General features: G+C 33.5%; 1 protein-coding gene across 1 annotated transcript in view; it reads left to right on the forward strand.

Moving 5' to 3' along the window:
• The window catches only part of LOC138693295 (cell adhesion molecule 2-like), a 677,576-nt gene that overhangs the window by 608,419 nt on the left and 48,225 nt on the right, over positions 1 to 20,932 (forward strand). The window contains exon 4 of the mRNA XM_069817159.1: positions 18,279 to 18,412. Coding sequence (XP_069673260.1) covers positions 18,279 to 18,412 — 134 coding nt within the window. The remainder of the gene's footprint in view (positions 1 to 18,278; positions 18,413 to 20,932) is intronic.

The following is a 20,932-nucleotide window of genomic DNA, read 5'->3' on the forward strand; positions in this document are numbered from 1 at the left end:
TGTATGTATGTATGTATGTATGTGCGGCTTACAGCTGCTTCGGTGATACTTAACACCATCCTCTTAGCCTACTAGATCTCGGCGCTATCTCAACTTCGCTGCCTGTTGTGTGGGTGCGTTCATGTAATGAAGAGTTGTGTCAAATAGTGTCTGTTCTGAAATTGATCTGTATGTTGAGAATTTTATTAGGATATGTTTTAGTGTGTCTGTGTATTTCATATTGTTCTAATATTAACACGAGTAGGATCGCCATTTAATCAATTATTTATATTCAAGTGTTAAAAGTAGTGTACGAAAGATTCAACATTTTTTCCGGGGTTTCCCTCAACCCAATATGAGCAAATGCTGGGTAACTTACGGTGTTGGACCCCGGACTCATTTCACCGGCATTATCATCTTTACCTCATTCAGACGCTAAATAACCAAAGCTGTTGATAAAGCGTCGTAAAATAACATACTAAAATAAAAGATTCAACATGAATTAGTAGATACTTTGTTAGAGTTATTTGTAAGCAGATAATCACAATTTTTTTTTTAGAAATTCTTTCTCATTTTAGTAAAGTGCTGCTCTACAGAGTTATACAAAGAAGACAATTTTCCAGTTTTAAGAACGCAGTAACTCATGCTTTTCTCGAAAATAGGTTCAAGTTTACGTTAGCACCTTCTATCGCTCATAAATCTACTTCCTGTTTCGTTGGAAGATTTTGTTTTGTGAAACCAATGTAGCTGTATTTGACAACATTAGCTTTTGGGATCTGGGATCAGGTCTCGCTAGTCTCATTTTAGAAACTAATCACAAGTTTCAAAGCTAGCGACTCAATCAACCAATGCACATTGTGGTCGTGATGTGGGAGGTATATTTAGCTAGCATCTAATTCATTAGTGGACTAGTTGATTAGCTGTTTAATTAGTAAGAGGCCTTAGTAGGCACAGGACCATGTGTGTGTGCAACAATTCGCCAGTCTGTGGAACAGCATGTTAGACTTACTTGCCTGCACTGTTGGTCCCATAAGATCTCATCGACGCGGGAAGGCTTCAAAGTTTGAGAAGCACTAAACTAGTGAAAACGCGACTCGGGCGGCTGGAGAACTCTTACAGAGGCCTGACCTCAAAGTCGCTGTTAAGTTTTGAGCGCTTGCGAGGTGTTGGAATGAGGCAACCGCAAACATACCAGCCAACTTCCTGACATACCTGTGGTTTTCTTTGTGTGGCAAATGCGTCAAAGGCGCCACAAAACCGCCGTACAACAAGTATTTGCCATCAGCACGCTGAAGGGCCCACCTCTCAGAGTGATTTATGTAGCAGTGGCGCTGCCGAAATGCACTGCTGATGTGTTATGCAGATTCTGTCTTTCTGGGAGTTTCCCACGTCTTTCATAGCTACGATAACAGATTACCATTATCTTGTGTTTGAAAAGGTATGGATTTATTATATTTCAACATGTGTGAACAGGAAAGGTATAAAAATGAACCGAAAAAAGAGATGAGATGGTGAAAAATAAATACGAAAGAAAGGATTAATGGATAGAAAGAAAGAAGTGACAAATTATGGAAGGAGCAAACAGAAAAATGGAAAGATTTACTGTCAACTGAGAAAAGATCAGATTTACTGTATTTCAAAATTATTTTAAAGTGAATACATGAGGACACAAGACTGAAATCAATTAAGAAAGAAAGGAACGAAAGACGAAGAATGCTTTCAACTAATCCAACTTTTGATGTCTCAAACTTTGTGGAGAGAAAATAAGGTAAAGAATTCTGAACAGAAAGACAAGAAGAATAATGAGCGGTTCTGGAGCAAAACATAGAAAGTACGTTTTAGTGTTTTGAAGTTATTAGATAAGTAAACATTTATACATGCAACAGTTTGTGTATATATATGTAGTTACGGAGAAAGTAAAATCTGTATACTTCTGCCATATTTTGAGATGTTGGAAAACTAACGGATGCATTAAATGCAGAATGTAATATATCATATTATACGCTACATAATTTCTCATGCTGAAAAGAGTATAGAAAATAATTAAAATTATAAGTAAAATGCAATGAGAGAAAGATAGAAGAATATAAGGAGAAAGTGTTACAATTGTTTAAGATGAGTGCAACCTTTACAATGTTAAGAGTTGAGTAGGCCTACTTTCTTCAGCTTAGTGTTAGTGGTAAAGGTGATTTAGTGTGTTATAAATTTTTTATTTGAGTTGTGTTTTCGTATTTTTGTTGTGAATCGTGTGTATGTTGTAATTTCGTACTTGTGTTGTTGTTTTGTGTTTGTGCTTTTGTTTTATATTTGTATTGTTCTCCAGTAATTTAGTTGTCTGATTTGTTTTGTAATGGCATGCTTCATTTTTGTTTTCTTATTTATTTTTGTGTCCTTTTTGATGTGCTTTGTATTTAGTTTTTGTACATATTATTTTTGTTGTTTTTGTATCATACCATAGGATACCTGCTCCTCATAACCCAATAAAAATTTCAGTAATTCAAGTAAGAACCAGAAGAGGTTTGGAACGAAAGTAGGATGTTAAAAATGTCTGAATTTGAAAAAGAGTATAATTACTACATTTCAGACTGTTTCTAAGACAAAGAAATGATGAAAGAGTTTCGAGTAAGCCAGAATGATAAAAAATAAAAATGAAACAAATAAATAAAAATAATTAAAATTAAATAAGTAAATAAGGAATGGTGAACTATGAAAGCTAGCAATTTTAAAATAGCAAGGAAATAAGAAAAGAATTAAATAGTAAATGAAAATGGGGAAACATGACATTCATCTCTTAGAAGTCAACAGTTTTTGTTTTAATATAAATTTGTATACGCTATCAGCTATATTAGGAATTTAAAAATTATCTATTTGATTCGAATACCTCCATTTAGATTTATTCCAGACTACAGCTTGTAAATGTTCACTACAAAATACAAAATTTCCTTATTCACCTTACAAAATAAACCTTAAGGGGAGAGGATGATATTTTTGATGAAAAATGACTAAATTTTCAAAAAAAAAAAAAAAAAATTTTTTAAATATTCTGTGATATGTGTGGATCGCTATTTTTAAACTGCCTGCGTTATGGATTTTTAAATCACTTGCCCACTTTTATTGTTGTTTCCGGTAAATTAAATAAAAAAAATGTTCTTTAAAATACCCTTTGATATGTGTGGAATGCATTGCATTACATTTTGTGGGTATTTGTGCCCTTATCGGATGTTGAGACGTCATTTTTAAACTTCCTGCACTATGGATTTTTAAATCGCACGCCCGCTTGTATCGGTTTCCAGTAACTTCATTTTTTTTTTTTTTGCTACATTGCCAGACAAAATGGATGTAATTTCTGAACTATTAAAGATACATAAACGAAATTTAGAACACACATTCTTTCGACTAATAGGAAACTTTTCTCTGTAACAGAAGTTTGTTAATTGATTTCATTTTAAAAATACGTCCGTTTGTTTACAAGAAAGGAAATCAGAACTTTGTTACTAAATTTTAATTGTTTATTTTACAAACGTAGGGACTAATATCAAAATTCTTTTACAGACAGTTTGTAGAACATACTTTTGCAAATACATTGCAAAAATTGTTTGAATCTATCTTTAAAAACGGTTTAGATATACCGGTTTTAGTAGAATCCAGCATTGGGCATATTTTTTTTTTCAAATTTGGGCCCCCAAATAATTTTTTTTTAATATTTGTATTTGGTTGAGTTGCCACAGCTATGAACTCTCTACACACAAAAAATTAATAATTTACACCAAATAGGAAAAAAGTTTTGAAAAATACCATCCTCTCCCCTTAAATTATCAATGAATGATTCGTAATTGGACGAAGTTACGCAATAATAATCCAAACGATAATTGAAGAAAAAAACAAAGAAACAGACTTATAAAAATCAAGAATGGGATATCTATCTGCTGCCATATATAAGCAAAATTCGTTTATTGCATAAAATTAATTTATTTGTACTGCACCTTCATCTCATTCAAACGATATATAACCACAATAGTTGATACAGCATCGTAAAATAACCAATTCAAAATATGCTATACAGGATGTGAACAAAAAATTGGGACAAACTTCGTGGGTTGTAGAGAAGAACATTTTAAGCAATTTACTGTAGGATATGCGTATCTGCAGAAGCCTTCTTTTGGTGCTACTTAATTGTAAACTTAGTACCCTTTTACCCCAGCATGTTACCTGAGCACAGGTAAACAGCCTATATCGGAGTGGATGTGAAGTACTTTACAGACATTCTGAAATGCAACAAAGGGCAGCTATGTTATGAAGACTGGAGAATGGATCTAGTGAAGCGCACTTGCCAACTTGTCACATCTCTCTTGAATTTGCGTTTAAAAGGCAAGCACCGCCCACTGAAGCCACCACATTTATACGCCAGCGGAAGCTGTAGCCAATTACAGTGAATATCGCGAACATGAAATTCGCGCCATGCCAATTTACTTCTACTTTCAAACGCAGCGGCATTATTTATACAAGAATGAGGGTATTGATTGCTGATTTATAAAGATAGCACGTTAGAATATTAATTTTTAGTAGCGCACATAAAAATTCAGGTCTCTACACAAACCATTGCGCCGCTTTAAAGATGCATACGTGAGCCCATGTAACTTACCGATCTAGAGTATTATTTGATTTCAGTTCTTGTCAACGAGGTCTAAAAGCCATCCCAACCCACATAATATCTATTCCAATACAATCGATATCATCCTTAGTTTCCAGTGTATTTAATTACTAATCAGTAGTTATATTCTAGGTATCCGTCTGTCCTATTAGACTAGGAGTAGTGTCGCCAACCTATTTAGACTAAAAATCCCTAATATAGCTCCTATTTTTTCCTTGGATTCCAATAAATCAAATAATCAAATAAAATACTATTTATTGGAAATAAAGTACTTAAAAATAAATTGAACAAAATTTACTGAAAATGTTCTCTTTACAAAATAGATTCACCTGAGAATACACTGTTATAAATCATAGTCACTCGGTATGTAGTACAACACTTTTATTTATTTTATTTATTTTACTAGCTAGCTAGCTAGTGAGTACAAATTAAAATTATAAAACAAAAATGTTACTAGCCGCTACCGTAAGAGCCAGGCTCGTATACGGTGTGGTCTTAGCCAATAATATAACATAAAATTTACAAGGACAGTTTACTAAATACAGTAAGTAACTTAATTCAAACCAATAAATAACACACAAGAGCAAAAAAAGAAGAAGAAGAAGAAGAGGAAGAAGAAGAAGAAGAAAGATAATAAGAGAGAAAAAACACATTTAATAATTGACAATCAGACTGAAGCCAGCGATATTCAATAAAAACATGGATATATTCGACAGAAATAAAGGGTAAAAAATACACACAATTGTTAACATCATATATAGTGAATAATTTTATAAATTTATTGTTTTGAAAGCTTCCATTTTAAAATATTTCAAATTTGGAAAATGGTCTGTAATTTTATTATAAAGTCTTGGGCCGAAACTAGCACTATGTTTAAGAGCTGCACTTGTATGACATTTAGGCTCAATTCATGAGAAAGTAGACTTTTGTCTTCGAGTACGATATTCATGTCGATTAGATTTATGTTTTATTTGATTTCTGTTGTAGTAAGTTAGTAAACTATGTTTATAAATTTCTTCAATATTTAATATTAAAATCTGTATGAATTAAATTTGTTGGGTAATCCATATTTTTGGTTAGACAAATTTTTATTAGTAACTAGCTGTACCCGTGCGCTCCGCTGCACTTATTATAAATAAATATAAAGTAATTACATAATTAAAATAGAACATTGGGTCCAGGGAACATTCGTGTTTGATAGAAGAAGAAATCGTTTAATATGCTGCGTAATTTAAATTCTGTTTAAATAATTAAAATGCTATCATTTTGGCCAAGAGACCACTCATTTGGTGCAAAGATAATTCGTTTAACATTTTTCTAAATTAGTCTTGAATGCATCCTTTAATAAATCACTCCAAATTAATAGAGTTGACTGTGTACGAAGATCATTTTTATGTTAATCTTACTGTGCATCTTTTTTTTTTTTTTGTTAAGTTTGTTTTATTCACGCCTTAACATCTGTGGTCATGTCGCGTGTTTAGAATGTGTGGGTATATCAGCAGGCCTCGTTTACTCTTGTTGAGTTCCTGTTTCTATTGTGTGTTGTAGATAGCTTGTGTTCATCTAACTGATTATAGACTTTGATTAATGTTTTTGGTATTGGCATTTGAGGCGGTGATTAATAATGGCATGTATTTTCCAATCCGGCATTTGCCTTTATGACTAAGGGAAATCATGAAAAACCCCAGTCAGATTGGTCGGCCACGGGATTTGAACCCGAGACCCCCGAATGCGTGTCCTATCAAAATTTTGCCTGGGATAAAACTCATCGGAAATCATTTTTAAAGAAACTTTTTTTATGTAACGTTTTTCACAAAAATCAATAATAAGCGAAATATTTCAGTTTATTTAATTCAGGCCCCGTTATAACCCCATTTTAAATAAAGTATTTTGAATGCCATATAGCCTAAAATCTAAGTTACAGCGAACTTAATTTATGTTACAATTTTCATCGAAATCCGTTCAGCCATTATCCCGTGAAAAGGTAACAAACATCCAGACAGACAGACAGACATAAATATCAGTCCTATAAACATTTTGCCTGGAATAAAACTTACCGGAAATCAGTTTTAAAGAAACTTTTGTTATGTAACATGTTTCACAAAAATCAATAATAAGCGAGATATTTCGGTTTATTTAATTCAGGCCCCCTTATAACCCCCCCTTTTGAATAAAGTATTTTGAATGCCATATAGCCTAAAATCTAAGTTACAACGAACTTAATTTATGTTCCAATTTTCATCGAAATCCGTTCAGCCATTATCGCGTGAAAAGGTAACAAACATCCAGACAGACAGACATACAAACAAAAATTTCAAAAAAGCTATTTTCGGTTTCAGTATGATTAATTATACATGTTAACACCAATCATTTTTGGAAAATCGAAAATTATCAGAAAAATTTCGCTTACAGATTTATTATTAGTATAGAAAAAAATCTCTAATTTCAAAGTATAATTTCAGATTAACATTGGATATTAATCTTTATTTATAGAACTTATAATAAAACACAATTAAGCGGTCAATATAAGCATTTAGTATACTATTTTTGCACTCATTAGTTCTCATAAAGTACTAATAACCAAGAGAACTTGTAAGTTGTTATTTCATGAGTATGACTACTATCCTACCTCCCACTATAATTTTCCGGAATGACGCAACATTAATATCTTCTCTTACAATAAAAAAATGTTCACAAGAAAGTTTATTTGCTTTAGTGTTAAAGGGAAGATTAATTTGTCAGAAGCTTTCCAGTAGGCCAAATCATGCACACAAACCTACAATTTTCCTTCTTAATCTATACTAATAATAAATCTGTAGCCGAAATTTTTCTGGTAATTTTCGATTTTCCAAAAATAATTGGTCCTAACATATATAATTAATCACCCTTAAATCGAAAATCGCTTTTTTGAAATTTTTGTTTGTATGTCTGTCTGTCTGTCTGTATGTTTGTTACCTTTTCACGCGATAATGGCTGAACGGATTTCGATGAAAATTGGAATACAAATTAAGTGCGTTGTAACTTAGATTTTAGGCTATATGGCATTCAAAATACATTATTTAAAAGGGGGGTTATAAAGAGGCCTGAATTAAATAAATCAAAATATCTCGCTTATTATTGCTTTTGTGAAAAATGTTACATAACAAAAGTTTCTTTAAAAATAATTTGCGATACGCTTTATCCCTTGAAAAATTTTGATAGGACTGATATTTAATGAGATAAATGAGTTTTAAAATTAAAATAACTGCCATCTAAGGCCGTGTAATGAATTAAAAAACAAATGACTTCGTCTATAAGGGACCTTGGACACCAACAATAGAAAGCTATGAAAGATAGCCTACAGAGAATGTTTCTGTGTTTGTATAAAGTAATATCGGAAGCTAAATTAACCGATTTGTATAATTAATTATTATTTCACCATTGGAAAGTGTAGTTTCTCTAGATGGACATAGTGCTATAATGTTATTACAATAACTTCTCATATAATATAATATAATATAATATAATATAATATAATATAATATAATATAATATAATATAATATAATATAATATAATATAATATAATATAATATAATATAATATAATATTATATTGTATTATATTATAATTTAAGTTATTTGAAGGGTTCAGAACCATAGTGGGCCAAGCGCCATTTACTGAATACGTAGAAAACAAGGGTTAAAATTAAGTTATTACCATAATTCAATGGAATCCTATAACAAGTAAATTAAAATATACACATTAAATCAAAATGATGTCCATCTTCATTAAACTAAGGTTGCATGTAATAAAAATTAAGAAACATGTTAAAGGAATTGTAATTGCACCAAATGAATGTCTCTAGACCAAAATGATCGCATTTTAATTATTTGGATGCAATTTAAATTAAGTAACATATTAAACGATTTATCCTTCTATCAAACACGAATGTTCCCTGGATCAAATGTCATATTTTATTTATTTACTTTATATTTATTTTTAACGGGTGCAGCGGAGCACCGGGTACGGCTAGTCTTAAATATATTATTTGTCCAAGTCACAAATTACAAAATCACTTCACCATAATCGCAATGCACTTTGCCTGAATGTTTGAACTCAACTCATTCAATACAGTTTTCTCATAAGGAAGAAAATAGAGAAGGGCAAGTCCCAATTTACTCAGCCAATAAATTAATATTAGTCAATAAATTAGTATTAAATTGTAATAATAGTAACATAATTCAATTTAAATCCTGCCCAAATTCAACCTCGCAAATTCCAAGCGCAATACTTAACAGATCCCTAATAGAAACAACAACAACCAAATTGCTTGGCTTGCAAATCGATGTATTAAATTGGAAAAATCATATTAGAGAAATTACCCCCAAACTACAGTAAATTCAGCATGTTTTGCTATGATCTATGCTAGAGATAGTAAATATCACTACCGTAAAAACAATATACTTTGCATACTTCCACTCGGTAATGAGTTTTGGAATAATATTCTGGGGAAATTCTACGGATAGCAACAGTAGGCTATATTCCTACTACAAAAAGAGTAATCAGAATAATAGTTGGTGCCAAATCTAGGGAATCGTATAGGACCATTTTCAAGAAAAACTTCAAATAACGCCCATAGCTTGTCAGTATATTTTTTCATTAATAAACTTCCTCTTATGTAATCGTGAAAACTTTGTAACTCATTCAACAGTTCATAGCATAAATACGCGTCAATATGACTTTCATACTCCATCGGAAAGTCTATTGTGCTATTAAAAAGGAGTGCGTTATATGGCAGTAAAACTTTTTAATAGCCTTCCTAGGGATATAAAAAATCAAACTCAATCATAACATTATTTAGGGAGAAATTAAAGAAGTACCGGTACCTAATTTCTCACGCCTTCTATTCTGTACATGAATTTATGATATTCAACAACGCTTCATGAATTATCTCTGTCTTGTATTAAAAGTATTGAGACTAAACTTTTGTGTTGTACTAGTAGATATACTTTTCTGTATATATTTCAACTAGACTGTGACTATAATTAAGACTTTGGAATATTATTAAGATTTTTTGGCATGTTACATATTGCAGCACGAATAGTGCTGCTCATCGGATTGACTACTACCGCGGAGCAATCGGAGATTACGAATAAAGCTCTCCACCGATGATCTCCGGGACTATCGTAAGTGGAACAAGGGACATACGGAGGGATGCGGTGGTTCGGAGTGAAGCGAAGTTGGAGGACGTAGAGCTCATGGACGACCGGCGCGTACGGACTGACTGTAGTTGTGAGTGGAATAAAATTGCACCAAATCGGATATCCGTCGCATGGAAATTCTTTAATTTAGTTGAAAATAATAATAAAGTCGCACGCTGTGAACTTTGTGGGCGAATTTACTCTAAGGGCAGTGGGACTTCGAAATTGTTAGACCATTTGAAGCGATCGCACAATCGCGAACTTGAAGAAAGCGCCGACAATTATGTTGGACAGCAGCTCAAACACTCAGCACTACTATCAAACAGTGCTGAAAAAGTTAAATTGGATAAACTTTTAATTCAGTTTATGTCCAATGATATGCAACCACTCAGCGAGGTCGAAGATGCCGGATTTAAATATCTCGTCAAGGGTTTAAACGCAAGATATTCACTGCAGTGTCGTAACACTTTTTCTCATGTAAGTAAATAGAGCACGTGGTTTACGTGATAAAAACATTGTGATAGTGTGCAGAAAACATAAAAAACTATTCATTATAATTTAACTAACCGGGGTTCTTAGTTGTTTTTTTCAATACTTGGTATCTACTTTTACGTGAATATTGCGAGTTATTTTAGGCGACTTATACGACAGCGTTCAGAATAAACTGCGAACGGAATTAAAGGACTTAAAAAACTGTTGGTCCTCCAACAGTTAAGATGGATACGTAACAGTAAAAGGCCTCTACGTGACAGGTGACCAATTAACTTCTGTTCTATCATCAAGGGAGTCATACAGCCGACAAAATTGCTGGTTGAATTCAAGTCATTAATTTATGAGGACTGAACAACAGAGTTTCTGCCACTGTCACAGACAATGCCCCAAATATGGTTACTGCCGTTAAAAAATTTAAATTTTTGCCATGTAGGCTGTGGTACGCACATCTTGAACCTTACCGTGAAAGTAGGAATTTATAAGACCCCAGATGTGGGTGAATTTCTCTCTCACTTTTCGGCAATCGTCACTTTTTTCAAATAAGTAAATTTAACAGTTCAAAACACTTTTGAACTCTTTTGGAAAGCATGTTTACTTTGATTTATATATAAAAGTTATAATAAATAATTTCGTAGTTTCGTGTGTAGACAGAGTAATATTGCGAATGAAAAACTGAAAAAACATAAGAATTACATCAAAAAAGAACCCTCTAAGATTGATCCAGCATATTGTGCTATTGTTCCAAAGGTCCACAGTCTAGAAAAAAAGTCTTGAAATTTCTATAAAACGTAACTTTCGAGGCAATAAAAAACATACATTACATGGAATATTTAAAAGGCAATATGAATTATATTTTAATGTTTAGATTAAAATATTGAGTCTCATTCTTAAACTAATAAAACGAGTGGTAATAGTATAATTACGATTATCCTTAAACTTTTATCAGATTATATTTATACGGAGGAAGAGTGACGCGTTTTAAAAAATACAGTTAAAATACTGGCACCCTTTAACACAATGATCACAATCCTGCCCGGTGAAGAATCTGAAAAAATTATTTTGGACAGTAAACTTTAATCCATTAACACCACACGTTTCTTTTGTTCCATTCTGAAACTCCCTTAATATATTTTATGTTAAACTAAACCGATTAGAATAATAATTGACAAAAACTGTTTGTGAATATACAAATGTTTCCAAGAAAATGATAAATGTTTACATTAGCTACTGAAAAGCTTTACTTCTGCGTTAGTTTTCAGTTAATTTTAATGTTATTCATTTGAACATTAACTTAAACTAATACGCTTTTCCACATATACTATGAATTTCGAAACTAGAAAAAAATCTGTCAGCTAACTTAGTACTTCAAGCAAAACAAGAAAAAAAGAAGAGCCAAAGAGAGAGAGAGAGAGAGGTAAATAAAAAGGAGAAAATAAACAACGAAAAACTACAAATTATATAAAATATACGCGGACGTCAGCGGACTCGAATCACTACCTGATCCGATTAAGGGAATGCTCAGCGGAAAATGTGTCTGCGCCGCAGCACATATGCAACCCGCGCGGCATCAGTCGGAGGTAACCGGAGGTCTCCGATTGAAAGAACACAAACAACCGCTCCGGAGAAAAACCTAATCATAAGCAGCACTAAAATAAGGCATTGGCCTCCTATTCTACAGTTAACTGTCTTTTATTGACGTCATCCAATCATGTCTTCTTCCGTTGTAAAAGCGGCCATATTATCATTGAAATATGAAATAAAATAACATTAAATTAATATTACCTAAATGAGAGACAATTTCTTGATTGAATGTGTCATGGGAAATAATATACAATATAAAATGACATGAAACACATATTTGTTTAGTTTTTATAAATTCAAAATCAAACATAATGGACAGCAAATGTGAAACATTAATAAGTTATTTAAATTCAAGCACATATATACGTAGCTCTCTGTAGCGTTGTGCTAAGATAACGGACTGTGATGTATGGGTACCCAAGTTCGAACCTGAGTTCAAGTTCTCTTTTTTATTATTTTCATAATTTATTTACATTATTTCAGATACGTTATTTTATTTTAACCCGCCATAAAGGGAGTTTTACTACATAAATAATATATACGTAGTATTTTATTTATGCTGCCTCAAACAAAGTTACCATACATTATTATACTGAAATCTTTATATATAAAAGTGAATGTGGGTATGTACTGTATTTTCTCTATACAAATCTAATACACGCTTTGACCGATATGTGCCAAAGTTTGCACATTTAACCTTCATAACCAGGAGAAAAACATAGGTTATATTAAAATTGTACAAATGGACGTTAAATTAATTAAAGAATAGAAATACATACGATCAAACATTCCTGTGTAATATTAAAATGTTATCTTCTATAGTCAATTGTTTTTTATTATTGTCATTTGTATTCAACTTCGACTTTCACGAGGACATGGAAATTATAACATTGTTGGTACACATTATGAAGGCTAAAACTAGGTAATTAGTACAATAAATATCTTTACGTAGTCCAGGACCGTATTATGAATTTCTGGATGCAGTTGTGTATAGTGAGCAGGCTGTTTCTCATCAACTGAATTCTAGAATTCTTTCAAACTACAAGGATTGTTACCACATAATTTACTTAATATTGAATAACCAGAAGTACCATTACGAAATATTAACCCACCAAAATTATGCACCAACATGAATTGGTGTGAAGAACTCATGCGAAACGTAATAGAAGTCGCAATATTAACTAAGAAAACGAAAGGAGAAGATGTTTTTATCTCACGTATTGCTATGATACCCATTCTATTTAATGCAATTGCAATTTCAGTGCGACTAGCATTTGTAATGACCATTGTAAAATGAAGCTCAAGGGCAGTACCTCAAAGTTGCAGACATTGACTTAAAAACTGCGTGTTTTTCACATTCTCGACTATATTTTACACGAAGGAGTGGAAAAAAAAAAAGATTTTACACGTATCAAAAAGCAATTCAATGATACTACTGTCATGTTGTTAATGTAGTACGCGAATGTACGTAAGCCGACTGAAAATAGCATTGTATTAATTCTGAAATATACGTCTCTCAAAATATTGTTGTTCACGTCCGAAAATATATTGCTGCGAAAGTCTATCTTTATAATCACGTTGCAAATGTAGTATGTTATGCGTTGTGGAAATAACAATCTCTTAATTTCTAAAATACCGTTAAGCCTATACGTCTCTCAGAATATTAGTCTTTATGTCAAAAAATGACTTATTGCAAGTTTATATTGTATCTGTATTCTGTGTATAAAATAAGAATTAATATAATATGTTCCGAATTTGTGAGATATAGTTTCCCAAGTCATATTAAAAAAAAAACTGTCAATGATATAAGTGGGTGTACAGTGGTCAAGGGGTAAAAAACCTTCCAATATAAATTAAATTGTATATGTACATATTAATTCGATGCTGAAACTCATCAGAAAGAGGAAAAGGAATCATATTTTCGTTGGGTTTTACTTTGTTCATAGTTTGATTTTTCCATTATTTTATTTGTATTTCTGGCGGTATGGAAGAGAAGGCCTAATGCCCTTAGCTACCCAGAATAAATAAATAAAAATAATAAATATATAAATAAAATAAAACTTGAACGTCACGCACATGATGACATGTTTTCTTTTCGGTGCCTTATTTACAACTGTTTTAAATTGAGTTAACTCTGGCAGGCATTTCGCTAAGGAGTTCATCAATTCATGTAAGTGACGTTAAGTAAAGATTAATCTTAGCTTAGTAAAGGCAAATCGTTTTGGTTGTCTATAGTTAGGTTTCCGAGATTTCCGAAAATGTAATAAGCAGCTTAATTAAAAACAGAAGCAGAAAGGAAAACCCGTGAACGCCGGTTGCTTTTAGCTAGTAAGGCAATATAATCTATCTGTTTAATTTTCAAAACATTAAAATCAGTACACAAAAGCTCAGATGACTAGTACTAGTAGTAATACTCGTGGTAGCAGTAGTAGTAGTATTGCTCGTAGTAGCAGTAGTAGTATTACTCGTAATAGCAGTAGTAGTAGTAGTAGTAGTATTGTTCGCAGTAGTAGTAGTATTGTTCGTAGTAGCAGTAGTAGTAGTATTGCTCGTAGTAGCAGTAGTAGTAGTAGTAGTATTGCTCGTAGTAGCAGTAGTAGTAGTACTGCTCGTAGTAGCAGTAGTAGTAGTATTGTTCGTAGTAGAAGTAGTAGTAATATTGCTCGTAGTAGCAGTAGTAGTGTTACTCGAAAGAGCAGTTGTACTGGTATTGTTCCTTGTTGTAGCAGTAGTAGTAGTGGTATTTTTCCTCGTAGTAGCAGTAGTACTGGTAATGTTCCTGGTTGTAGCAGTAGTATTGGCATTGTTCGTCGTAGTAGCAGTAGTACTGGTAATGTTCCTGGTTGTAGCAGTAGTATTGGTATTGTTCCTCGTAGTAGCAGTAGTACTGGTAATGTTCCTGGTTGTAGCAGTAGTATTGGTATTGTTCCTCGTATTAGCAGTAGTACTGGTATTGTTCCTGGTAGTAGCATTAGTAGTGGTAGTGTTACTCGTAGTAGCAGCAGTAGTGGCAAAACAAGAAAATAAGAAGAGCCATAGAGAGAGAGAGAGAAAGAGAGAGGTAAATAAAAAAGAGAAAATAAACAACTAAAAATTACAAATTATATAAAAGATACCCGGACGTCAGCGGACTCGAAGCACTACCTGAACCGATTAAAAGAATGCTCAGCGGAAAATGTATGTCTGCGCCGCAGCTCATATGCAACCCGCGCGGCAACAATCGGAGGTAACGGGAGGTCTCCGATTGTAAGAGCACAAACAACCGCTCCGGAGAAAAACCTAATCTTAAGCAGCACTAAGCACGAATACCGTGAAATGTAAATATAATACAATTTACAGTAATATAATACAATACAAAAACCCTCATATAACTGCCTTATCCAATCAACTTACGAAACCGGGAAAGAACCGTCCATGATCAGCGATGACACTGTTTCTTCTCTAATAGCATTGAGACAAATGATAAAAGCAACATTTTTATAATTGTTAGGAAATATAATTCTAATAATATATTTGAAAACTGAAGTAGAAGAGGAAATTAAAAAAGATATAATTTTAAAGTGAAAATAAAAAAATCCCTAGAAAAGAATGGATTTAGGATAAATTAACCCTATATCCCCAAATAGCACTTAAATTTCATAGAATTAAGGATAGAATCCTAGGTTTGTTAATACTGACTAGAAGGAAATCAAATTTCATATTTAATGTTACGATATTTATGAAGCGTCCTTTTATTTATTTTATTAGGTTATTTTACGACGCTGTATCAACATCTAGGTTATTTAGCGTCTGAATGATATGAAGGTGATAATGCCGGTGAAATGAGTCCGGGGTCCAGCACTGAAAGTTACCCAGCATTTGCTCATCTTGTGTTGAGGGAAAACCCCGGAAAAAAACCTCAACCAAGTATTTGCCCCGACTGGGAATTGAACCCGGGCCACCTGGTTTCGCGGCCAGACGCGCTGACCGTTACTCCTCAGGTGTGGACTGAAGTGTTCTAAACAATTTAATAAAGATAAAAATAGTCTATTGCCCATGAAGGTCAAATAAATAAAGGGCGCTATACTGGAGAATTAGCACGGTCACTTTGAACCGTGCCGTTACGTTTAGCACCAAATTTAAGTAAATACACAATGTCACCAACATAAGAACGTGACGTTGGTGTGTGGCGTAGTTGGCGGGAGAAATTTTTTCTCTCTCTGTCTACCTCCTTCGTTCTGAACATTATTGAGAGATAGCACCACTGTTAGCGACAATGTGTATTTGCGTAAATATTGCGAGTAAATTATGACGAGTGCCTTAGATGAGAGGCTCGGGACAGAAACAGTTTTGCTGTAGCGCATGCGCGGACCTCTCATGCAGTGGGAGCGTGATCCTTACTTGAATTTATTTTTGCGTGTACTTGCAGATTAAATGATTGAGATCCCTTCTTGCTCCGGTTACAGGCCTTGCATTTACGAAGGTTATGTTATGTTATGTTAGGTTAGCTTAGCTTAGCTTAGATTAGGTTAGGTTAGCTTAGGTTAGGTTAAATTAGCTTTGGTTAGGTTAGATTAGTTTTGGTTAGGTTAGCTTAGCTTTGGTTAGGTTAGGTTAGCTTTGGTTAGGTTAGGTTAGCTTTAGTTAGGTTAGCTTAGGTTAGGTTAAATTAGCTTTGGTTAGGTTAGATTAGTTTTGGTTAGGTTAGCTTAGCTTTGGTTAGATTAGGTTAGGTTAGCTTTGGTTAGGTTAGGTTAGCTTTGGTTAGGTTAGGTTAGCTTTGGTTAGGTTAGGTTAGGTTAGCTTGATTTGGTTCGTCCATGTAGTAGTTAAAATTATATAATATGACAGTTTTTGATTCGTAATATTGTTAAAAAATAATAGGCCTATAATGAAAGCGGTGAATAATTTCATGGTCCTTAAATTTTTTTTCGTAAAAGGCTAGGTATTTTTCTATAGGCCAGAAATAAAACAGCAACGCCGTCATAATTACGTACTTTACGCTTTGGCGAACATTAACCGGAAATTTACTTTCCGTCATTTTAATTGTATTCCGTGAAACACATCTTTTTTCCTGTTAATTTCCTTGTGACAACCTAGTTTATTATCTTATTACATCTTCATTTTCATTTAATGCATTCAAAAAACCGCCGTTGTACTACATAAAACCTTGAACTTGACTAATGGAGTGAATTATTTAAGAATATAGTCGCGAATTTGACTACCACCATTTCGATTATATTTTGTTTGATAGGGCTCGGTACGGCCCAGTGACTAGTGGCCAGCGAGTAGAGTCGACTATCGATATTGGTCTGCCGTGCGTATTATCCAGTTGTTCCGAAATAACATTTATTATTTTTGTGCGAGATCGTGCGTATTTGCTTGTTTTCCGCACAGAACCAATACGCGGTAAGTGTGAAATACCACATTCAGTATTCCCAACGTAACACACATAACAATTTCCCTCTTCTTACCGCTTAAGCGCGACATTCATTTTACTGCTTTAGGCATTTTACATATTATTTTTAGAGACGTTTAACATAGTAATAATTATAAATTGGAAACTTACCACTGCAATTTCACCTAAATTGCAATGCTAATTATTGTTTTTAAATATTTGCAAAAATTAAGTAAAATCTACTACTCCACGAAACTTATTGCATTCCTGATACAAGTAACATTAAGGAAGCCGTGAAAAAATCAACAAGATTCCAGATGCCGATGTTATTACTGCAATATGTTATATAAATAATATTGTTCAAATATTAAAATGAAAAATAAATCATTACATAACCTTACCGTTTGTTTTAAGTTCGCATTTATAGACTGGGGGGAAAAAAAGACAGACGTATATCACGGCCTGCTGGAGTATAGTAAACACAGAAAACATTTTATAGCAACAAAGTTGAAGAAAGATATTTTGGTTTTCCGAAGTTGTCGTCATTAAACAGAAACCAACATGGAGATTTCATTGCAACTAATTAGAAATTCGTCTTTCAGGTATGTAATAAACGATCTTCGCACAAAATAATGTACGATACACGAGCGGTATGTTTGTTTTCATGTTCTCGGAAATTAAAAAAGCTAAACTACGTTTCGCTTTTTCAATTTTTTCCTCGAACATGAAAACGTCAACATACCGCTCTTGTAACGTATATTACTATTATGAAATATGTCCGTTTTGTTGTATTTGGATACACTCTATGATCAATTTAGTTGGGTATATTTCTTCTTAATTAAAAAAAAAAACACCCAACAAAAAATTTAATATAATGTATGTTTCATATTTCTTTCTCTGTGAGTTATAATGTACTAGAGCTTTCCTGCATTTGTTGTTTAAATATCTTGCAACTCCTATGGGATTTTTGCGGCTATAGCATATCTATAATTAATGTAATATTTCCATTGTTGCAGATCTACCAAAAGATGGCCCACACATCACCGGGGAGGAAAAACAATACCAGATAGGAGACGAGATTAGCCTGAACTGCACGTCGGGAAAATCATATCCAGCATCTGAGCTTCAATGGTTCATCAACGACGAGCAGGTACCACTTGTCAACTACAAACTAATGTTTTCCTCGTGTTTAAAACGCCTTTCAACGGTTAGGGACAAACTTATATTGTTCTTTTAACTGTAAATAAAATACCAATAATAAAGTCGGCCTGGATGGCGCAGTTGGTAGAGTGCTGTCCTTCTGTGCCCGAGGTTGCGCTTTCGATCCCGGCCCAGGTCGATGACATTTAATTTTGCTGAAATGCAACAAGCTCATGTCAGTATATTTGCTGGCATATAAAATAACTCCTGCGGGGCAAAATTCCGGCACACCGGTGACGCTGATATAACCTCGGCAGTTGCGAGCGTCGTTAGATGAAATAATTTTTAATCAAGGGTAAAATATCACTAGTACAACTGGGCTGGTGTTCTGTGGATTGATAATAGTTTTCCTCTCACGTCACAAAATTACAATAAGCATTCGATTTTTGTTTATATTCTTTATATGCTATATAGTCAAGACATTGCTACATTTGTGTTGCTTGTATTATACAGATAGTAGCAGGAAATATTGTAATCGTAAGGAATGCTCCTATTGTGTTTTTAAGGAAAACAATAATGATTATAAACAGTGTATTTTTATACTATCTCGACACGACTTTCCCTCGGTGTTTGATTGGAAGTGAAGGACCAAAATGTTTCCATCGAATATCTATATATATAATTTGAACTGGTAATGAAAATTACGGGAAAACAGCTGAACGGATTTTAATAAATGACCCCTCATTTTGAAGCTTGGAACCCAACGTTTTTCAGAAAAATAGTAGTTTTCAGTGAAATGTCAATTTTCCTACATCATTTTCCTATTTTCCAAAATCCATCTTTCGTCAGTTTTGAGAACTAATTAATTGCATTTCAGAATAAAACAAAACATCACTACAATAAACAATAGACTATTACACGAAGGCCATGACCTACAGGATTGCTGACATACTTAGAATTCAGATGGGTCAGATTCTTTCACATCATAATGCCAATATGTCGATCTTCATTTGTGTCATTTTTTGATAACGTATAAAAATAATTTACAAGTCTTATTCTATGGTCTGTAGTTTTCCGAGTACAGCTGTGTATTCGATATTAAGAACTACAAAACTTAAGAATGTTTGGTGACATTATTACCATTAAAAATGAAATATTATTATAGTTAATGCAACACATAATGGTATACTGATGATATGAAAGTGAAATCTTTTGGGGCGTTAAGTAGACGCATAGAAAGAAGATTTTATATTAGATCTTCATTTCTATAATATAATGAGTAACGGCTATATATATATATATATATATATATATATTAATACATATATTACTGAAAACTATAAAACTTACGTAACAGCGTGGTCGATCGACGGATGTTGCGTCAACATTTGTTGAGACTATAAATTAGGAATGCCTATAACATCGACATCAGCGTGAAGTTTCTATTTTATGCACGAGAACGTATAATCTCATAAACTTCTTTCCTTTTGACTGTAGATAATTATTTGAAGAGAAGTAATATAATGATAACGAGATACTAAGGTTATTGTTATGAACTTAACACTACTTGTATTAAACTTCTACGATATGTGGAAATCAAACCACAGTGTAGAGAGAACATATCTCTATACTGTGATCAAAAAGTGCTTTTCTTCCTGCTCACAAGGAAGTAATGGCATTGTTTAAAACTTCTGTCGTACGTAATTTTGACGTATAATGGATAAACAATTGATCCTCACTACTTTTCCCGCTAAGAGAGCACCTCCTTCTTCTAGCTATGCCTCCGTCTTTCAGTTGCTGACTATAGTAGTCGTGACAGCAGGTTGCAGCTTACACGCTTGGCCAACCTATTATGAGTTATAATTATTTGGAAGTGTACGTCAGATTTACGTATCAGTGGTATTAATAGAAAATTTTTTGTTAGTGCAGTTTATTTATTCCCTTAAGTGTGTTTTATCTAACAAACTAACACTGGATGAAAGCTTACGTGGTGATCGACAGCACTCTGCACATCATAGATGAAAGTTCAGATGATGATGCCGATGATTACGCTGAAAGCAATGTAGAGATTGAATATGAAACTTGTGACAATGCCAAGGATCTAAGATACAGTAGGAGAGATTGATAATCACGTAGAAAGCAAGCGAATGGAGAAAAAAGCAAAAAACAAAACAGGAAGAAAAGATAAGGAAAGGAAAAGGGAAGGACGAAGAGAAGAGAAGAGAAGAGAAGAGAAGAGAAGAGAAGAGAAGAGAAGAGAAGAGAAGAGAAGAGAAGAGAAGAGAAGAAGGCATGAGGGCACGATCTGGCCGCGAAACCAGGTGGCCCGGGTTCGATTCCCGGTCGGGGCAAGTTACCTGGTTGAGGTTTCTTCCGGGGTTTTCCCTCAACCCAATATGAGCAAATGCTGGGTAACTTTCGGTGCTGGACCGCGGACTCATTTCACCGGCATTATCACCTTCATCTCGTTCAGACGCTAAATAACCACAGATGTTGATAAAGCGTCGTAAAATAACCTACTACTACTACG

Source organism: Periplaneta americana, chromosome 17 (genome assembly GCF_040183065.1).
Source record: "Periplaneta americana isolate PAMFEO1 chromosome 17, P.americana_PAMFEO1_priV1, whole genome shotgun sequence".
NCBI lineage: Eukaryota > Metazoa > Arthropoda > Insecta > Blattodea > Blattidae > Periplaneta > Periplaneta americana.